The sequence below is a fragment of the Corvus hawaiiensis genome, chromosome 15, assembly GCF_020740725.1.
Source record: "Corvus hawaiiensis isolate bCorHaw1 chromosome 15, bCorHaw1.pri.cur, whole genome shotgun sequence".
Classification (NCBI taxonomy): domain Eukaryota; kingdom Metazoa; phylum Chordata; class Aves; order Passeriformes; family Corvidae; genus Corvus; species Corvus hawaiiensis.
This window is the reverse complement of record NC_063227.1, coordinates 6947135-6966877: the sequence shown is the minus strand read 5'-3', so window position 1 is coordinate 6966877 and position 19743 is coordinate 6947135. Positions and strand designations below refer to the sequence as shown.

Here is a 19743-nt window from a genome sequence, read left to right as displayed (position 1 = left end):
AGCCTCAGCAAAGCACCCTGAAACACCCAACTAACCCCAAACAGCTGCCACCAGCCAGCTCAGCAGCGTGCAGGGCTTGGCTGGTGTGCCCCAGCCCTGTAGCACCGCCGCAGGGCCATCCCCAGCACTGGGGAGGGCTGGAGGTGACAGCGGGTGGATGAGCTGTGCAGTCACATGGCTCCATTTGGTTCCAGGCCTGGGGAATCGCCTGTGAAATCCCATCTGCAGCGAGGTGTCCCCAGGTGGAACAGCTCTCAGGGAGAGCAGAGGGGCTTCTGGCTGCACTGAGACCTCTCCAGTGCACAGGCTGGGCTGCCATGCTCGGTCCTGTCACCGCAGCAGCCCTGGGGATGTAGGGAGACAGGAAGAGAGTGGGGACTCCTGCAGGATTAGCATCCACCTGCCTGGGGAGGGACCTGAGAGATCCTGCTGCCATCTGCCTGCAGTGGCACCCAGGGGCCTTTCCCTACTCCCGATGCAGAGGATGCTCTCCCTGAGCCACAAACGTCTCTAGGAGGACACAAAACCAGCTGCTTGAGCTCTGGCTGCCCCCAGCACCCACATCCCCATCCCAGCACAAGCCAGATGGTTGGATGCGTACAAACCCCAAAGCCCTAAAGCATTGTGGATCACTGAGCCTCAACTAGACACCTACTCTCTTGCATCCCAAGCCAGCAGCTAGCCTGGAGGTGCCCGGTGACCTCTCCTGGAGGAGCACCCAAAACCACACATCCCCAGAGGCACAAGGCTGCAGCTTCAGCCTCCCTGTGACACATGAGGCAAAGCCAGCTCTCCAGGGACCCTACAGATTTGCCCTGGGTATCCTGTAAGAAAGAAGATGAGTCCCAGAGACAGCACCTACCAGAGAAGTTCCTGGTGGCCAGCATGGTGGTGAGGATGGCTCCCTGAAAGACAAGGAAGGCAGAAGGAAAGGGTGTGCTGGGCCCCGGCCCCCTGCACCCTGCTGCTCCCCCCATCTCTGGGGGAGGAAAGCCCTGCTCAGCACCTGTCCCCCAGCCACTGGAAGGAAGGAAACTGGCCCACGGACTGATATTCTCCTCCTGCCATCAAAAGCAGCTCTCAATACCTGACCCCATATCCCCAGCACCAGGGCATTGGGTTGCATTCTCCAAAACTGCCTTCCCTCCAAGATTAAAGGGATATTAAGTATCTGCGGGGCACTTTTCAGTCTCATACTACCCTGTCCTAGATGAAGCACAACCCCACTGACTTGGGCCGGCAGCTGGCAACAAGGGGACCCACTGGGAGGGGAACAGGATTTAATTGTGATTAAAGCTGTGCCAGCTCAGAGCAGCAGGGCAGGTATTGCTCATGGGAGCCACGCAAAGATCATCACCACAAAACAACATTCGTAAAAATCCTTCCCCTTCTCCAGTTGAGTCTACTAACTAGTTGCTCAGCGTATAATGAGATTACTTTGGACTAATTGCTTACAGTAATGGATTACTATTTTGAAGCGCATGCCTGAACTAATTTGATTACTTGTCTAGCTGAAAAGTAATAATAGTTTATAGCCAGTTTCTTTGCTTGATAATCTTGTTAGTAGCCTGCAGCTGTACTGCTCTGTGCCACACTGTGTTCAGGCCTGGAGCGCTGATGGCTCCGGCTGTGGCACAGACCAGCCTCATCCTGCTCTGCAGGAGGCATTGTGATTTCCAGAGCCCATTCCCAGCGCCGTGCTGCCGGCTCAGGCTTGGCAGCACGCAGGAGATAGGTGCCTCAGGGAGGTGCTCAAGCATCAGGAAGATGATGATTTTAGAGAGGTCCAGGCTGTGGCACACAGTAGCATCCAAGAAGGGAAAGGCTGTGTGGCTGCTGGGGTGGGTGAGCTTTTTGTCTGTCTGTGGATCACTTTATTTCTTGGCTGCAAAGTGTCTTGGCCATCAGGCAAAGGGTCTCACTGTGCCTCTCAGGCCCGTGTCCAGCCCCAAAAAGAAGCTATCTTGACAATGACTCCAGTGGAAAAGTCCTCATCCCAGTGTCCAGCGTGACTCAGTGCTTTCCTTCACCATGGCTTTCTTCGAGCAGTTGGGAACCCCAGCCAGATGAAGCTGTCACCCCACTCAGTCTCTTTCCCCTTTTTCACAATGGGGGTCCCCAAATGCCCATCACACCCACACCACTGCCCAGAGACACCACCCTGTCGTTTCCCACACAGGGAACAGGCCCATCAATGACCTGACTGTGCATTTAGCAGCCAGCTTGGACAGAGTTACCTTCAGCTTCCTCCGGGCGTTGAACTTCTTCAGACAGTCCACTGTCTCCTGCCTGTGCATGCATGACGCCACAGTGGCACGGTGCTGGGGGGAGAGAGAGCTGGCTCAGAGCAGTGCTGGGGGGAAGGGGCTCCCCCAGCCCCACTCTCACATGCACACACACGTGGAGTGTGTGATCTCCCATGGCCGAGGCACAGGCAGCAGCAGCAGATGATAAAAATTTAATGGGCAGTGGGAGATCGAAGCTTTGGAGTCAGCAGGATCTGCTCTGGTGGTGGGGGTGTGCGGAGAACTAGCCGCCCCCGGAGTTAACCCCTTGACTGACCAGCCATGTTTAGCAATGTGCTCAGGGTTTGCACGTGTGGTTAAGCCCAAGGTCTCCTCCTGCCTTTAGGATCTGATTCTGAGCAAGAACCAGCAGCTGAAACAGCGGGATGCAGTGAAGGGTGGAGGGATTGCTGCTGGGGTGGATGGATGGATAAACACGAGCCTACTCCCATTGCCTCTGAAGAAAGATCCCCCAGCACAGCGTGACACCGAGAAACCAGCCTGTCCCCACCAGGGCTGGGAACATGTGTGTCCCTCCCATCACCAGGTCCCCCAGGAACATGCTGTTTGCATTCACAAGCTTTTGTCTGCTGTAAAACCTCGGGGGAAATGCTCCTGAGAGAGCACTGGGAGGAACCGTGCCAGGAAACCATCTTCCCAGGATGGAGATAAGAGCTGGCAGCATGTTTGATAATATGTGATCCCCAATGAGATGTTCTCCCCTTGTGAATCCCCACATCTCTCTACCTTTGGGCCCAACTCACCGATATCCAGGGGTGCTTCAGAGCCTCTGCTGCTGTGATGCGCTTGGATGGGTTTATGGTCAACATCTTGTTGATGAGATCTTTTGCTTCAGGAGTGACCGTGTCCCACTCAGGGGAGGGGAACTGCCAAAGCAAAGGGACCAGGGTGAGAGATGGCAGAGAGCCCCTTGGCACTTGGGTTGCTTCTCCTGCAACTTGGGACAGGTTGGAGAAATGGTAGCAACTGGAAAGAGCTGCCAGGTAAAAAACTGAAGAGCAGGAGTGGAAGAAGAAAGCTGGAACATTTGGGACAAGACCTGTCTCTCCCACAAAGTGGGAACATGAAACATGCCAATGTGTGCGCCTGGGCATGGCAACGTGGCCAATACTCTGCAACCAGGGCAGAGGAAAACACTTGTTCCCACCTGTCTGAATTTGTCCTGGCTGCTCTTCTAGAGCAGCAGGCTGCAAAGGAGGGACAGCAGGAGAGAGAGGAGACTGTGAAAGGGGGCAGCAAGACAAACCCACTCACATCATAAGCCCCAGCCTTGATCTGCTGGTAGAGTCGGTGTTGGTCTTCATCCCAAAAGGGTGGGTACCCAACCAGCAGGATGTAGAGGATGACACCTGCCCAGGAGAGGAGACAGGATCAGTGGGAGAGAATTCATTGCTGGAGGCCGGAGCATACACAGCCTGGGGACTGGTCAAACTCAAGCAGAGAAACAGGTATTAGGGAAATATGAAGATTTGCTCGCTGTTTAAAGAGCAAAAGGCTTGGTGGGTCCAGCTCTGTGCTAACATGCTCAGCACCTGGGGAGGTTCAAGGCTCTGGCAGCCCACCATGCAGAGCCCAAAGTGGGTACCCTGGCAGGGGTGGGTGATGATTCCTCCCCATCGTGGGTGGAAAAAGGCTCCCCTATGGCTGCAACTACATGGAGGCATTGCCTGACTCCACCAGCACCGCAGGGAAAAGAGGCAGCACATCCCCTGACTGAGAGCTTTGGGTACATAGCAAGGGGGCTGAACCTTCAGAGAAGGGTGCCACCGGACTGGGCGAGAGTGTGTTGCCCGAGGTAATGTGCCACCTCTTGGGTAAATCCTCCACCCTGACCTCCCTGAGATATGACTGGCAACTGCGACGTGGGGCATGCTGGATGAACATCCTGCCTCATCCCGCCCAGCCCAGCCCGCTCCCGGCATTCCAGCCCCGGTCTGACTTACCGCAAGCCCACAGATCCACGGCTTTGCCATAGGGGTCCTTCCGGAGCACCTCGGGGGAGAGGTATCCCGGGGTGCCGGCGAAACCTGGGACAGACAGCCCGTCACGCCCGCCCTCAGGCAGCCCCCGTCCCCGCACAGCTCAGCAGCGGGGAGTGGTCCCCGGCCGGGCATAGCGAGAGCCGAGAGAACTGGCACATCCCGACCCGGTGGGACAGACACCCTCCTTCCAGAACCGTGTGTGACTCCCGAGGGCAGAGCAAACTGTGTCCTTCTGCCGCTGCCAAACCCCAGAGGGTGCCTACGGCTGGAGTGCTCTGCTGTGCACTTCCAGCGCTTGGAAGAGGCTTTCCTCCCACCGGTCTGCCCCTGTTGCCGGCTTGTCCATCTCACCAGGACACCTCGGTAACTCACAGAGTCCCTGTGGAGCTGTTTGCTCCACATCAACCTGCTCATCCACTGTACCTCCTGGGCTGGTGCTCCTGGGACTCTCCCGTGACCCTGGGCTTGGAGTCCTGGAGCACCCCTGAGCTAACATGCCAAGGAGGGCTGGAGGATACCCCACCTCAGGCCAGTCCTACTCACCAAACCACGCTTGCTGGTCCCCTTCCACCTCGATGGCGAGGCCAAAGTCAGCCAGCTTGACGGCAGCACCCTTCAGCTTGGATGCCAACAGCAGGTTCTCGGGCTGCAGAAGGAGATGGGGGTTGGAGAGGAGTGAAAACCCCCCAGGGGCTCTGCTACTGGCAGGGGGAGCTTCCCAGCACAGCACAGAGGAAGCTCTCAATGTGCTCCCTAACTGCTTTGACCTGCTCTTTGTCCTGGTGTCCCTGGATCCTTAGGGGACCATGGACTGCAAAGACCTCTCTACCCCATCTCCCTTTTTTCATTTCGCTCCGGAGCTGGTCTTTGCTCTGTGGGTTTCCCGCAGCCCTACACGTGTTCCTCCCTGCTGTTTCAGCAGCCCTGAAGGACTCTGAGCATTGTTCTACAGTGTTTTGCATCACAGATGGGGTCCCCTGTCCTCCCACAGGCACTCTCCCTGCAGCTCCTACCTTCAGATCCCGGTGAACCACCCCCATCTGGTGGCAGTGCAGGACGGCCTCCAGGATCTGCTGGATGCAGTGGCTGTGGGAAAGAGGAGAAAGCTCACACAAGTGGCCTGCGAGTTTTGTCAGACACTTCTATTCTAATGCATTTCACCCTTCTCCCCATCACACTTCCCACCAGCAGCCCTGCAGCACCGCTCAGCATCCCCCTCCACCAAAACCCACACACCTGTGGAGAGCAGTTCTAACCCAGTAAGAACCCAACAGAGCTGTTGGACACCCAGTAATGGTGAGCAGGAGCTTAGGGAACACAGCTGAGCCTGTGGGGACCCCACAGGAGCAACACTGGAGGCGGGGAGCTGCAGACGAACAGTGGAACAACAATGCCAGCAAAGATTTGGTCTCCAAACCCAGGCAGAGCAGATGTGCTCTGTGCAACCTTTGCTCCAGCCCCACTTCCCTGCTCTCCTCTAATGCAGGTGGCTCTGCTGTGTCTGCTTGCTTTATATCTAGTTCATTACATTCCAGCTCTGCTGCGTGCGTGAGACAGGAAGGGAAAAAGACAGAGGCGCTGATCGCTTCTGCTCCAAAACAGCTTGTGTGCAAGGCAGAAGGTCTTTATTTACATGTATTTTATTTTATTTGTGTGACACTAATAAGTGGATGGGCTGTAAGTGGATTCAGTGCAGGCAGCCCATTAAATGAGATTGTTTTCTGCCTAGAAAGAGAGGATATTTCCATGCAGAGAGGTAGTGTAGAGTTTACCACCCCCTTGGACATACATACAAGCTATGATTAGCCTGGGGGTACAGCCAAGAGGCACAGTGATATCTGGAGATTGGAGAGGGCCAGATCATGTCCCCTCAAAAGAACGAGACTAATACTGTCCCCTGGTCGAGCTGCAGTGACCAAAGGGGTGGCTGAAATGGCTCTGCAGCAGGGTATCTGGAAAGTGCCGGTGGGAGTGTGGAAGGGAGCAGAGCTCCAGCACAGCCTGTCTTGACTGCTCCTCCTCACTGCTTTCAAGTGGTAAATGCCAGAGAAACACTTGCAGATGGCTGGAATGCAGCTCCAAGGGGAAGGAGTGACATCCACAGGGTGTCCGTTCTATTGTGGCCCTGGCTGGGCACCAGCCTGGTGTTGGGTTTCCTCCCTGCCAGCCTGGGGAGCCCTGGTGCCCGCAGACCAAGGAATCCTGATGCACCCAGACAAGGGAGCCCCCAACACCCTGCTCATTTACAGTGAGGTCAGATGTTGGCTATCCCAGCATGCTGGGGAATGAGGGTGCTGTGGGCACTGGCTGGGAGCCATCTGATTCTAAGTGCAAACCAGTCCTATGGCAGCACAGGCACTTCTTGGCACAGGAGTTGAGTGAGTTAGAAAGAGCATTTTGGGTGGGTTTGGGGTTTTTTTTTGCACCACAGTTCTGGTCTATGAGTATGTGTTGCAGAGCGGCTGTAAAACACCTCCCAGCACAGAATGAGCTGGTGCTGCAGAAAGCCAGTCGTGTAGGACCCTGGGAGGGAGCAGCTTGTGGAAGAAGGGGACGCCTGCTGTCCCCTCCACAGCCCGGCTCACCTGGCATCCGCTTCGCTGTAGTACTCCCTGGCCACAATGTCCTCAAACAGCTCCCCGCCGGTGACCCTGCGAGAAGACAGGGGGTTGGATTGATTGACAGCACACTCAGCCCTGGCAAGCTCCCCAAAAATGTCACTGCACCATGCATGGGGGGAGAATCGGGGGTGCAGCACAGGGACCTGCCCTCTGCCCGGCTTGGGGGACCCAAGTTTGGTTCAAACCCAGCCTGCAGGAAGGGCTCGGGTGAGGTGGAGGTTGTGTCACCCCGGGGGAAGCGGGGAGCTGCCCGTGGGTTAGGGGATGCAGTGAACCATTACTCACAGGTCAAATATCAGGTAGTGGTGGCCCTCTTCGGAGATGCTGTCATGGAGCCTCACTGTAGCAGAGACAGAAGGGTTATGGGGTACACCTGGCTCCCACCCCGCTCCCTGGGAACACCTTTGCTCCCCTTTGGGCACAAGCAGGAGCTGGGGAAGGGCACAGCAGGGCTATTCCTCTTGTTATTGCCACTGGCTGGGTGGGGGTCCCTGCTCACCAGGGGACCCCAGCCATGGCCCCAGCCTGGGGCAGTTGTGCGAGGCTCAAAGGTCACATCCAAATCGGGGACTGCTCCGGGGCTGTGCCTAGCCAAGGTTCCAGGCAGCTGCTGGGCTATCTTGGGCACTGGGCAGGCTGCAGGCATGGGTGTCCCCAGTCCCATCAGGAGAGGTGCCCGAGGAGAGGGAGAGCTCAGCAGGGAGCTGAACTGACAACTCTGGCACTCAAGGGCCTTTTTGTATTTTCTGCTCATGACCTTCCTTTTCTCCTTCGAAATCTCCAGAGGATGAATTTCCCCGTCTCCTGGCACCCTCTCCCCTTGGGCACACCCCTCGCCAGGTACAGCCAGCTACAAACCTGTCACCCTGCAGCTGCACGCTGATTTTTCAGGCTCAGATCCCTGCTCACACTTACAGGCAGGTGTGCAGCAAGGGGACAGGCACAGAAACAGGTAGGGTGGATAAACAGAGAGTTGTCTAGCATCCTCTGTCCCCCACGTCATATTTTGTTTGATTCCCTTGAGGCTATGAATATTTAACGCTTCCTCTCTCTCACCTGGTTTCAGCCTGATGCAACTTTCAACATATTTAAGAATGCTGGGAATCAGGGAGGAAAAAAGAAACATTCAGTGAGAGATTTTGTGGGAAGTTTTACTCCTAGCCCCTTTTACTGCATCTAAATCAGCTGAGCCCTATATGGAAACATCCTCCAGACTCAGTGTGAGCCAGGGGAGATAACAGCCCCAGCACCAAGTGCAGACGCTGCACTGTGTCGCTCTTATCTTCCAGGCCAGAAAACACCACTTTGCTGGTCCTTCTCCCGTCTCCAAGCTCTGTGGGCAAATCCAGTGGCTGCCAAGAGCGTGTTGCCAGCAGCATCATCTCATCTGGCCAAGGCACCGGGCAAATGAGGTCTGATGAGCTGGGCAGCATCCTTCCTGTCTGTCTCCCCTGTGGTCTTGACTACTGACACAACTTGCTCATCTTATTCCCCAATTATCCTTCCCCACTGCTGGCCTCTGCAGACATCCCCTGTGCTCCAGCATCTGCATCTGCTCCGTTTTTCTCCAACATACAATCCCAGCTTTTCTGCCTTCCTCTGCTGGAAGAAACATATTTCCTCCTGTTTCATGTCGCCTGGGAGGGATTTGAGAGTATCACGCCTGGGATCCCACAGAAGCCAAAGTGTTCTCGGGGGGATTAGGTGAGTTCAGTGCAGATAGGACCAGCATAACCATAAGCAAATGGTCTGGATACGTTCCCTGCTTGGGGAAGTCCCAAAGCCTGTGGCAGCCAGGAGCGAAGAAGGTATAAGAGGGAGCAGCTGCTCTAAATATAGCCTGATCCTACAAGTATCTGTTACTGACCATAACAAGAGAGAGCCGCACCGGCCAAACCACTCCAGCTCCAAGCCAAGAGCCAAGGCAGGAGCAGGACACAGCTTCAGGAATGAGAGTCAGAGGATAAGTACCTGGAGTGCAAACTCCAGGGCTGGGTGCAGCCAAAGTTTTCCCAATAAAGCAAGACTTCCCTTAAAGGAAGCAGCGCTCCCTAGTATGTCACCCAGTGCTGTGGATGTGTTGTGGGGTCCTGGGGACCTGGACCTGCCCTTGACTGCCCGTGCACAGCTTTCCACGCGAGGGTCTCCAGCAGGCGCAGTGCAGATCACAGGCTGGTTCTTCCAGGAATGGCAGCACAGCATTCCCACGGGAGATGGAAGGACCCCACCTTGCTGCAGTGAACAAGTAAGAGGGCTGCAAAGCCCCTTGGGAGCTGGGGTGCTTCTCCCCGGGAAGGGCTGGACAGGACTGTTTCGCCTCATCCAGCAGCAGTGCCTCCTCTTCCTCACGCCAGGCTGCTCTGCAGTGGCACCGCTCACTCCAGCTCCTGTGTGGGTAAGGAGCCGCCTTTGCTGCACGGAAGGGAAGCTGCAAACCCAAGTTTCCAGGCAGCAGGAGCAGTGGAGGGGAGTGAAAGGAAAGAGGGTGTGGGGTGGGGGATGGAGAAGAGCCTCCTGGGTATAAATAGCAGCAGATTGGGCTTGTTAGCATCTCATGCTGTTAACCCCTTCTAGCCTTTGCAGCTTTGAACCTGCCAGGTCACAGCCGAACAGCGAGGGGTAGTGTAGGAAGGGGGGACAAGGACAGGGACGGGTGAGGTGTTTTGGCCGTCGGAGACCTCGCCAGCCCCACGGGCAGGTGATGGAGAGGGAAGGGTGGAAGACAGCGTTGGGAAAGAGCTGTGGCCAAGCTGGGAACCTGGGAACCTGGGGAACCTGCAGCTACCGTCCTGCAGGTCTCATTCGGTGAGTTCCTCTGGGTTTAGTATTTCTTCCTATTCAGACACTTTGCAGTGCGCTTCCTTCCGGTCTCGGCGGTCCCCGCATGTCTTTTGGTGCAAAGGGGAGGCTGGACGTCCCGGAGGGACCCCTGCAGGGCAGCTCCTGGTCCTGCTGGAGCAGAGGCTGGGGAATCCTGCAGGGTCCGGCACCCCGGCAATGCAGGGGACACCTGCCACGCAGCCGTGTGCCCGAGACAGATGGAAGCCGACAGTCTTTTTTGGAACTGAAATATTTATGGGACAGGAGCCACATGGCTCATCCCAGTGGCCCTGGATCTAGCTCCCTGGATCTGCTGCAGCAGCTCCTGGGGAAGGATGGATCCAGGTCACCGGAGCAGTGAGGGGGCCAGGGAGGAGCTCAGCCGCAGGGGAACCCTCCCAGCTCCCGACTGGGGGTTGAGAGGGCTGCAGAAACCACCAAATCCTTTCCCAAAAAGCTTCAGGATCCCGATGGGGTTGGTACATCCTGGGGTGCAGCTGAGGGAAGAAGGGGTTCATCCAGACTATCCACAGGGATCAAGAGCCTGCATCAGCATCACTTCCAGGATGGAATTTGGGTATTTTTTTTACTGCAGTTTTTTCCCCTCCCCTCCTCTCTCTCTCTCTTTCCTTCTGGCCTATTTTTGTCTTTTGCAGGGGCTCAGGAGTTTTCCTGAAACAGCTTTTCCGAAGGAGGCTACTTTCAGATGGACGGTCGGTGGGAAAGTCTTCGCTTCCCCCCGCCATCGCTCCTCCTACACGCCCCGCGCTGCTGCTGCTGCTGCTCCGAGCTGCAGCCGCTTTTTGGAGCATGCAGAGGAATACAGCACCCGAGCCGGAGGAGAGCAGTAAAAATAGCCTCTTGCAGCCTCCTGGGGCTCCGCTTCTCCCTGAGGGAGCTATGGCCAAGTGGGTTAGTCCGGACCTATTTCAGTCCCCCTATGCCCAGTGGGGCCTTTCTTCCCATGGCCCCATTTGAAGATGGTGCTTCCCACGAGGAAGAGGAGGGATGGCTCTGCAGATCAACTGGGCAGGACAACACTGAGCCCTTCTCAACCTCTGGGACAAACAGTCCGTGCTGCTGCAGACAGGGCTGGATTATGGATGTCCTGGTTCGGACATGGGAGGGCAGGTGGGCAGCACAGCCAGGCATGGGGGGTGCAGGGTGCACTTACCAATATTGGGGTGCTTCAGGAGACGGCAGATCCGGGCTTCTCGTTCCAGCTTTTGATGATCTGAAAGAGGCAATGGCCCTAAATTAGGATCTGAGAAAGGGAATCAACTGCTCTCAGCTTCTGTTGGGCTCTCGGAGGAGCTGTTGGCACAGGAAACCTGGGGGGAGAGAGAGCAGCTTTTTTTTTCCTAAAAAGTTACATATTTTGGGATAAATTCAGCATCAGGGCCTGATGGGCAGTATCCCAGCACAGATGCAGTCCCTGGCTAAGCCCCCAGGCACTGATGCCATGGGCAATCTTGGGTTTGGAACGATCCCTTGCCCTCCCCTCTCTCTTCTCTTTGCTGAACAATCTCTGATCACCTCCCAAATACCCTGGATTTGTCTGGGTTATCCCTGCCGGCAGCACTGTTGCCTTTTCTCCTATTCATCCAGGCACAGACAATCAGCCAGGACATTTCTGGCCCCACATGGTATAATTTGAGCAATTGAAGGCAGAGTTGGCCAGCAAGAGGTGTCAGGATGAAACGAGGCTATGGGCTTCACTCCCCCTCGCCATCGTCAGCCATTCCATACCAGGGCTTTGCTCTCCTACACTGCAGAACCCTGTCTTGGAACTGGCGCCTGTGTCCAAACAGGAAGCCCAGGTCCCACTCCCCAGCTTTCAGCAGGTTTGGGGATGTGACACAACAGAGCTCTGGGCAAAGCAAGCTGAGCTGAGCCAAAAAATCCTCCTCCCTGGGACAGCTCAAAATGAATCTGCAAATCATTTTGTTTCTTCCTCTGCACTTCTCTTCTTGCTCACACCTGACCCAGCCACCCTGACTGGAGGCATTTCGTGCAGGAACTCAGCAGCCAGGACAAGCCAGGATATAATTAGGGCTGCTGTCTCTCGGTGCTATCACTGCTACCTTGCAGGTTCACACCTCGGAGTCTCGCTCTGCATCAAACCAAACCTGGGTGTCTCCGACCGCTGAGACGTGAAAGCAACGCAGCCCCTTCTCTGCAGGGCTGCAGCCTTCCCCAGGGCTCAGTATCCTGTCCAAGAGGCACCCCGGGGCTTGGGCTGAGTTTTGCAGCCTGTGCTGGAGTCTGTGAGCTGAAGGCTGAGATAACCTTGGTGGCTTCATTCAGCTCCCCACAGTGTTTCCCTTGATGGGGGACAACCTTCTCAGGGTGGGACAGGGTGACAAGGAGAGGTTGGAGTTCAGGCTGTTCTCACGACTAAAGTCCATTGTGGGGTGGATGACAGGGATGGGATGGAGGGACAGTGTGACCAGTGGGGCAAGCACTTCTCTGGGGAGGTGAGTTACAGCAACTCCTACCCCACAAATCCAGCTCCTGCACACACCCAAACCCCATTTTTCCTCCAAAACCTCCACCTTCTTTCCTGTTGGCCTGTGTTGGCAGCCAGGAGGATGTCTGAAGAAACAGACCACGGCTGGGGATGTGTTGCAGCTTCTCTCACCTTCTCCCCACTTCTCGCCTTCCTGCCCTTTGTGTCTGGGGAAGTGCCGTCCTCCCTGCCAGCACTGCACGGTCCCAGACCATTAGCCAAAGCTGCTGGTGATTCCAGCTGGCAGAGCAGGGAAAATAACCCCAGTGAAGCCTCTCCAGGGGACTGCTGGGCACTGCAGGGACAGCACAAATCCCAGGAGAGAATGGAGAGGGGCAAACTGCCGGAGGAGGCGAGCGGAGGCAGGAGGGAGCAAAGGGAGGGCGGCTCAATCTGCTGCTCCAGGCAGCCCTGCAAACTGGGAGGCGTTTGCCAGCTGGGGTACACGGGCAGGAGCCAAGGGCTGAGCCCAGCACCACACACCCTGCCCAGAGCCTGGCCTTCGGCTTTGGAGGAAGAGAATGATCTGCATCCCTGAAGAGGGGCAGGGATCTGTGCTGGAGGACCTGAGGGGCTCAGTGCCGGTGCTGTGCCGCTTTGGCAGCACTGTGGGAGGGCGACTGCAACATCCTGGTTTAATTCCAGGTCAGAAAGGAGCTTGTCACTCTTTTCTGCATTTCAGTTTTGCCTTGGGAGGTCAGCAGTGGAACTGGGAGAGACACCGAGGGAGGTTAATTAAACCCTCCTGGCAGAGTGCTTCCTCCCAGCACCCATCCTGCACTCCCAACAGCCAGGGAGGAGCCGGAGTGGGGACACGGCATCTGCTGCCTCATCCTTTCAATCCTCCTCATCACAGCTCCTCTGTCAGGTGCCTGGGGGCAGAGGGGTCCCTGGCTTGGGGCAAGGGCTGGCTGGTGATTTCTGTGCTGGCTCAGCTCAGCCTCACTCCGAGGAACAGCCGGGATAGACCCACCAGGACAGACCCGCCAGCGCCTCTTTCAGCAGCAAACAGCCAATGTGCTCCACCAGAGCGATTCACCAGACGGGAGCGAGGGGTGAGGGCCCATCTCCAGATAGAAATGAAGTCAAACCCCCACCTGAAGGGATGTTCCCATTTCACTGATGTAGGTATATGAGTAAGAAAACTTACAGACCCCAGAGCAGGGATGGGGGGTCAGCAGGGGCCCTCTCAGAAGGTGATGCTCCCAAAATAACTCTGCTACACCGTGCCTGATGCTAGCATGGTCTGACTTGTTGCAAGGCTGTAACCATCATTTTGCTGCAATGTGGTGTGCAGGGTGGTGGGGGGTCTCAGGGACAGAAATGGGGTCCTCTGGCTCCTCAGGCAGATTGGGGTCTGGGAGTGCCCCTCAGCCTCAGCCAGGCTGCAGATGCATCCCTGTGATTGGATGGGATGTGGTGAGCAGCCACCAAGACACCTCCTTGGGACATTCATCCCATCCATCAAGGAGTCTGGTGTGTACTGCAGCAGAGACAGGGTGGGATGAGGGGGTCCCCATCGCACATCAAACACCCCCCACCTCATTGCACATCAAAGGCATCATCCCAGCACCATGCAGAGGGGAAAAATTCCCTACTCCATGAGTCCTGCTCACCTCTTGCCTCCCCCAAAACACCCTCAGTGCTTACCTCGAGCAGAGAGCTTCTTGGTATTGATGATCTTGGCCGCATACTCTTGTCCTGCCAACACCTTCACACATCTCCGGACAATGGAGAAAGCGCCCCTGGGAACAGAAGAAGCCAGAGGTGAAGGGCTTGGTGTGGGCACAGGCACAGCTCAGCACTCATGGCCGTGGGGTGAGGGGCAGCCACAGGCATGGGGGTGAGGATGGGCATGGGGATAGGTGCTGACTGGGGCAGGGACTTGGGGAAAACATGGAGGGATTTCAGCTGGCTTCTCTGCACTGCTGTCCTTGAGGAATGATGGGAGGAGGCCCATGCAGACCTAGGGATAAAGGTGGATTTCTCCCCTCCACGCTCCTCTGGGACACCCCAGGCATGGTGCACTTTTCCTCCTCTTCCTCCTGGCTCTGCCCTACCTGTTGCCAGGAGGGAAGGGGCAGTGATTTACCGGGGGTGCTGGTTCCCGAGGGAAACCGTGATGGCTGCAGCTGCCACACAGCTCTCGGCCACTTCACTCTTGTGTGGCTTTGCCTGTCCTGGACCTTCCAATCACAGCAGGACTTGGCAGCTGTGACCGGTGCTAGATTCCCTCCCACTGCAACACTGTCACCCAGGCAGGGACAGCCCAGGGGACACTGCGAGGATGGAGCCAGGCTGGACAGGGATGGATGCTGCTGCACCTTGCACACGCATGAGCCAACATGCAGAGCTTTCCTGGGGTCTGGCAGGCAAGCGAGCACAAGTGCTTGGGACGCTCCAAAGACTCCTGTCTGCCCCTGTACCCCGTACCCCGGGTCCTGCCAGCTCGTGGCAGTGCCAGTGCCAGCGCAGCGCTGGGAGCTGCGGCACTGCAATCACACGCACACACACATGCACGCTCCAGCCCTGCTGAGTAAAACCTTTGTGCCAGGTTCCCTTTCCTGCCAAACCTCTCCAATTGCTAAAATAACAACTATCAAAAGCAATCCCACCTCGTGCCCCACCTTCCCCCCACTCCCCTTCACCCCACTCCAGCTCCCTGCCGAGGAATAAAAGGCCGCAGGCTGGTGAGAGCGGCAGATAATTGATTTTAGCGGCGGGGGCGGGTGGAGACGGGCAATTTGGGTTTGAATGTGATTTTTAGAAAAGCAGGCAAGCAGCGGGTGTGGAGGGGTGGGGATGGAGCCCCAGCAGAGCTGGCAGCCCACGTGCCCGGTGCTGCCGCGCAGAGCATCGCTCATGGCACGTGCCAGGCAGGAGTTGGGAGAAAACATCCTGGTGGTTCCCAGCTTCCCCATCCTGCCATTTAATCCTGGCTGCTGAAAGAGCTGAGCTGTTAATATCCCTGAATGCTGGGGAGGAATTAACTGGGAAGGGTGGGTGAAATGCTTCATATCCAGCTTGCCATAGGTAGGGAGACCAGAGACGGCAGCAGTCCTGTGGTGTTACTCTCTTCATCCGGCTGGGAACCCCACACTGTGTAGGGTTTGTGGGCTCCTGTGGATCCCTGGGACTCATCTTCTCTATTTTTTTCCCTAAAGATATGTGTGATGTTTCTGCAGTGGCAGGACAGTCTGCAGCAGAGTGCAGCAAGCAGGGATATCCCCCTGCCCCAGCTCGGGGTTTCACTGCAGAACCCAGCATGAGGCTGGAGCGGTGTAGGTGTCCCAGATCCACTGGAGGTTGGGGACTGGTGGTCACTCCTGATCCCAGTGTCCACAGCCACTTGCTCATCTATTTATTAGAACTGAATGGCAAAAAAGGGGGAGCCATGGGAAGCGGCTGTTTCACTTCCCCAGCTACATTCCTGGCTTTTGGCTCCTCCAGACCTTCCTAACAGAAACCAAATGTCTATTTGTGGTCTGTAAAGCATAAGCAAAACCCTGTGTGCCCGGAGGGTGGGTGGAACATGGAACACTGGATGCAGGTGCAGGATACCCAGGGGTACAGCACGCTTGCTATCCTCTCCTCCTTGTTCCAGTCAGGTCCTTCAGTGGGTCTGCACCAGCCAGGAACCCTCCACATTGGGTGTTTGACCCCCAGCCAGGCTCTGTTCCACTGTGCCAGGCTGCTTCCTTGCTACTCAGTCCTGTGCAGGATTTTTCCAGCCTAGGGGAAAAAAAGCCCCCCTTTGCTCCATCTCAATACAGCATCTTCCCAGCAAAGGCAGCATCCCCTTCCACACCAGGGGCTCATGGGCACTGCAGGCAGCGCTGTGGGTGCCAGGCAGGGAGCTCAGCCCCACTGTGCTGCAAGAAACCCCTCTGGAAGGAAGGAATCATCTCCTGCTCCCTGCCCATGGGCAGCAGCCTGTCCCTTCTCTCCCAGGGCGCTGGGTCTTTGGATGGGAATCACCCCAACCCTGGTGACAGCTGAGGACCCCCATCTCTGCCTGGCTTGGATGAGACAGCATGTCCCGGTCTGAGCAGGGGACAGGCACATCACCTGCAGGGCCGTGGGTACAGACTGTCCTTGTCCCCCGGCTGGGTGCCAGCGCAGGGTGATGTTGTACCTGCAGCCCCGAGCCCCAGCACTGCTGAGCCCCAGCCCTGCAGCCTCTGTCCCTTGGTCCCCAGGCCAGGCATGACCCCATGCCTTGTCCCCACGGCCTCCCCCACCAGCTCAAGCAGTGGCTCTGCCACCAGGATGCTCCGCTTCTCCCTTTTTCACACCTTCCCTGCCAGCGCCCGGCTGTGCTGCTGCCGCCCTCCCTCTCTTCAACACCTCCTCCTCCTCCGAGGCACTTTATCTCCTTTCTAGAGAGAAGAGTGTGGGCTGGGGATTTTTTGTTCCTCCATTTTTTTTTTCTGTTTAATAAGCCCCCTCTCCTGCAGCTCCGGGAGCGGAGGGGCTGATCCTACGGCTCGGCACGGTAATTGTCTCCAGCCTCTCCCTGAACCTGCTGCGGGGGCGGATTTGGAGGCGCCGATGGAGCTGCACTTCATGTTTGTCCTACTCCGGGGGGCCGTGGGCAGGATCCTCTCCCTGTCCCCCCCTACTGCCCCCCGCCCTCCGCCTGATTCCCTCCTGCAAGCGTGGGGGATCGGAGCAGCCCTTCACTCGCTCAGCTTTGCGGGGGCTGCCGCAGGAGTGGGTTTTCCCCAGCTCCGTGTCCCCCGCTCGGGACAGATGTCCTACCATGCTTGGGAGGTACAGGGATGTGACAAGGGCTTGTGCCTTGCTGGGCAGACTCTGCAGATCTCTCTCCCCATCTCTGCCTGCCCCCAAAGCCCCACCGTGGTGCCACCATTAGGTGTGTGACATCTCAAACCCCCACCTGCCCGGGTGTCAGGAGGGGTGACAGCCGAGGAAACGGCAGAGAAGCAGGGTGGGTGCAGCAGCCTGGCACCCAGAGCTGCCGTCCTGCCAGCCAGGCTGGGACACACCGTGTCCCCCACAAGATACCGCTCCAGTCCCTTGGGGACAGCAAACTCAAGATGGACCCTTTCTGCTCCGAATCCTTGCAGGACGCTGCTCCCTACCAAGGTCTGGTGTGGGGAGAGCCGTTCTGCCCACCCCTGCCAGGACACCCCCACCCCGGCTGGCACCGGGAGCACCTCTCCAGAGGAGGAACACTTCCCAGCGCGAGCAGCTGCCGCAGCAGAGCAGAGGTGCGGCACTTCGTCCTGATTTCCCTCTCTAAGCCCGTGAAGCGGAAATTTCCCCATGGGAAACCGCTGATTTTTGAATGTGCCAGGATGTGCTGGAAACCATCCCAGTGGAAAATCCCGAACCAGCCCCACAGCACTTTGGCTAACCCGGTGAAGCCCCTAACTCGGGAACACCTCAGTGCTGCAGCTGTACCTGCCCTCTTGAGTGGATGGAAAAGCTGTGGGATGCACCGAGCTGGGGCTGCTGCCCCTGCGTCACCCCAGAACTGGGGTGGTTGGGTGCGATGCTCTCAGGGGCTGGTGAGCCGCTGCGCCAGCTTTGCTCCTTTATTCCTGTTAAAATGCATCTGTCCGAGTGGTTTTACACCACAGTGCCGGGCAATGCAGGCAGCCCCTGAGCCTGGGTGCTCAGCCCTCTGGTCAGCACCCACCCAGCAAAGCGTCGCAGCTCAGATACCTTCAGGAGCCCTCCTGGTCCTCCTCCATCACTCCTGGCCTGCCAACTCCCCTCCACATCCCCACAGCCACCTCTGCCCAGCCAGAGCCCCACAGCCTCACCACAGACACCCAGCAGCCACTGCCTCACCTGCCCACCCCCTGCCACCACCACAAAGCCCTAGAGCTCTGAAAAGCCGAGAAAAGTCTGGAAAAAGCAGGTCCCACATCTCACCTTGCCACCAGCTCCCTGGTGGGTGCCCATCCCCCTGCCTGCAGTCCCAGCTGGGGCTGTCCGTGCCACAGGGACCCACTCCCCAACCCAATCCCCTGCTGTCCACCAGCCCCTCTCTGTCACCCTGATGCCACAGGGATGGATGTGAGTATCCCGGGATGGGGGGGCCCATTTGCCTCCATAGAGCTGCACTTTGTGGCAGCACCCTGGTGCCAAGGTTTGGCTGGCAAATGTGAGCAGCATGCAGCCCAGCACAAAGTCCTCCTGTCTCAGCCTCTCCATTTCCCCATCTCTGCCCTCTCCCTTCTCCCTCGCCCCCATTTCACACGCCCACGTGCATGTGGGCACACGCTTAGGCACAGGCTGCTCTGCGCCCGGGCGATGCAGGGCTGCGGGGTTGGAGCCTCCCTGTGCCTATGGATGGACAAAGCTTCCCCTCTGGAGCTCAGGCACCCTGAGCCCACCACCGTGCTGCCAGCTGCTCTGAAGGGATGGCGGCCACGCGCCCCAGATTTACACACCAGCTCCAAAAAAAGGCACAGAAACCAAAACAGAGGCACACGCCTGCTCACTCCTGCACCCGTTTTACAGCCACACGCTGGGCGGGACGCGGAGCATCCCTCCACACGGGGAACCTGGCATCCCCTGCTCCACCCGGGAGTGCTCAGAGCGCCCCAGGATCCCCTCACTGTGCACAGGCAGCTCTGTTTGCACACACAAACACACACACACACGGACATGCACTGATCCAGGCACACGCGATGACACCCGGACCAGAGCAGCTGAGCCCTCCCCTGCAGGAAAGCTGGGTCAGCCAGGGCTATGGCTCACTTGCACTGGGACAGGGCTGGGGAATATCCTGGATCTTTCCAAAACCCACCAGGATTCTCTGGGGGCTGCCAGGCAGACTGGGTCTCCTGCAGGTCTAGTCAAGCCACGGTGAATCCACACAGAAAAATTCCCTAAAGAAATGTGAGGGGTGCCCACTGCTTTGGCTTTCCTCCTCAGCTGTCCTGTTCCTCCTCCCGGCTGGAGAACTTCCCAAGGGAGCCAGCAGCCTTCTTTTTTGGGAGTAGCTTTTCCATAAGAGGGGCAGCCGAGCCCTTCCCAAGAAACTCCAGACTGCTGGGGTGTCCCAAGTCCCCAGCCAAACACCCATCAGCAGCCCCTGAACTCAGGTGTGGACAGAGAAGCAGGTCTGGGGCTGGCAGCCCCCACCCTCACCCGTGTGCCCTCTCTGATTCCCACTGCATTCTCTCCATGCCCATCTCCTTTCCCCCATCTCCAGCAGTTCCTAGCACTGCCGAGTCTCTCTCCCAGCCAGGGCACAGCCCCGCTCTGAGCATCTCAGCCCCGTCTCCAACTTACTTGCCCAGTTCCTCAAAGAGCTGGTACTCCTCGGTGAAGCGATTGCAGGTGATGGTGGCCATCCCGAGGGGCTGGAAATGCTCCCTCCCGGTGCGGAGTTTGGGGCAAGCAGCTCTCCTCTCACTCCCTCCCTCTCCGTGTGCTCCCGGGGCTCTCTCCTCGCTGAGGTAAATAAGGGAATATGTTTGATTGACAAGCCCAGAGATAATGATGAGGGCAATTTGTCTTCTCAG

General features: G+C 57.3%; 1 protein-coding gene across 2 annotated transcripts in view; it reads right to left on the bottom strand.

Annotated features, from left to right (window-relative positions):
* Window positions 1-19743, bottom strand: part of CAMK2A (calcium/calmodulin dependent protein kinase II alpha) — a 34419-nt gene extending 14676 nt beyond the window's left edge. Inside the window, exons 1-12 of one of the 2 annotated variants that reach the window (XM_048319724.1) lie at window positions 19511-19743; window positions 13889-13983; window positions 10904-10963; window positions 7195-7249; window positions 6874-6939; window positions 5302-5374; window positions 4832-4934; window positions 4250-4333; window positions 3561-3655; window positions 3050-3172; window positions 2238-2321; window positions 863-905 (exon numbers count right to left, since the gene is read on the bottom strand). In XM_048319724.1, the coding sequence (XP_048175681.1) occupies window positions 863-905; window positions 2238-2321; window positions 3050-3172; window positions 3561-3655; window positions 4250-4333; window positions 4832-4934; window positions 5302-5374; window positions 6874-6939; window positions 7195-7249; window positions 10904-10963; window positions 13889-13983; window positions 19511-19572 (943 nt within the window). In that variant the 5' untranslated portion in view covers window positions 19573-19743. The remainder of the gene's footprint in view (window positions 1-862; window positions 906-2237; window positions 2322-3049; window positions 3173-3560; window positions 3656-4249; window positions 4334-4831; window positions 4935-5301; window positions 5375-6873; window positions 6940-7194; window positions 7250-10903; window positions 10964-13888; window positions 13984-19510) is intronic. The other variant, XM_048319723.1, reaches the window with a different exon arrangement.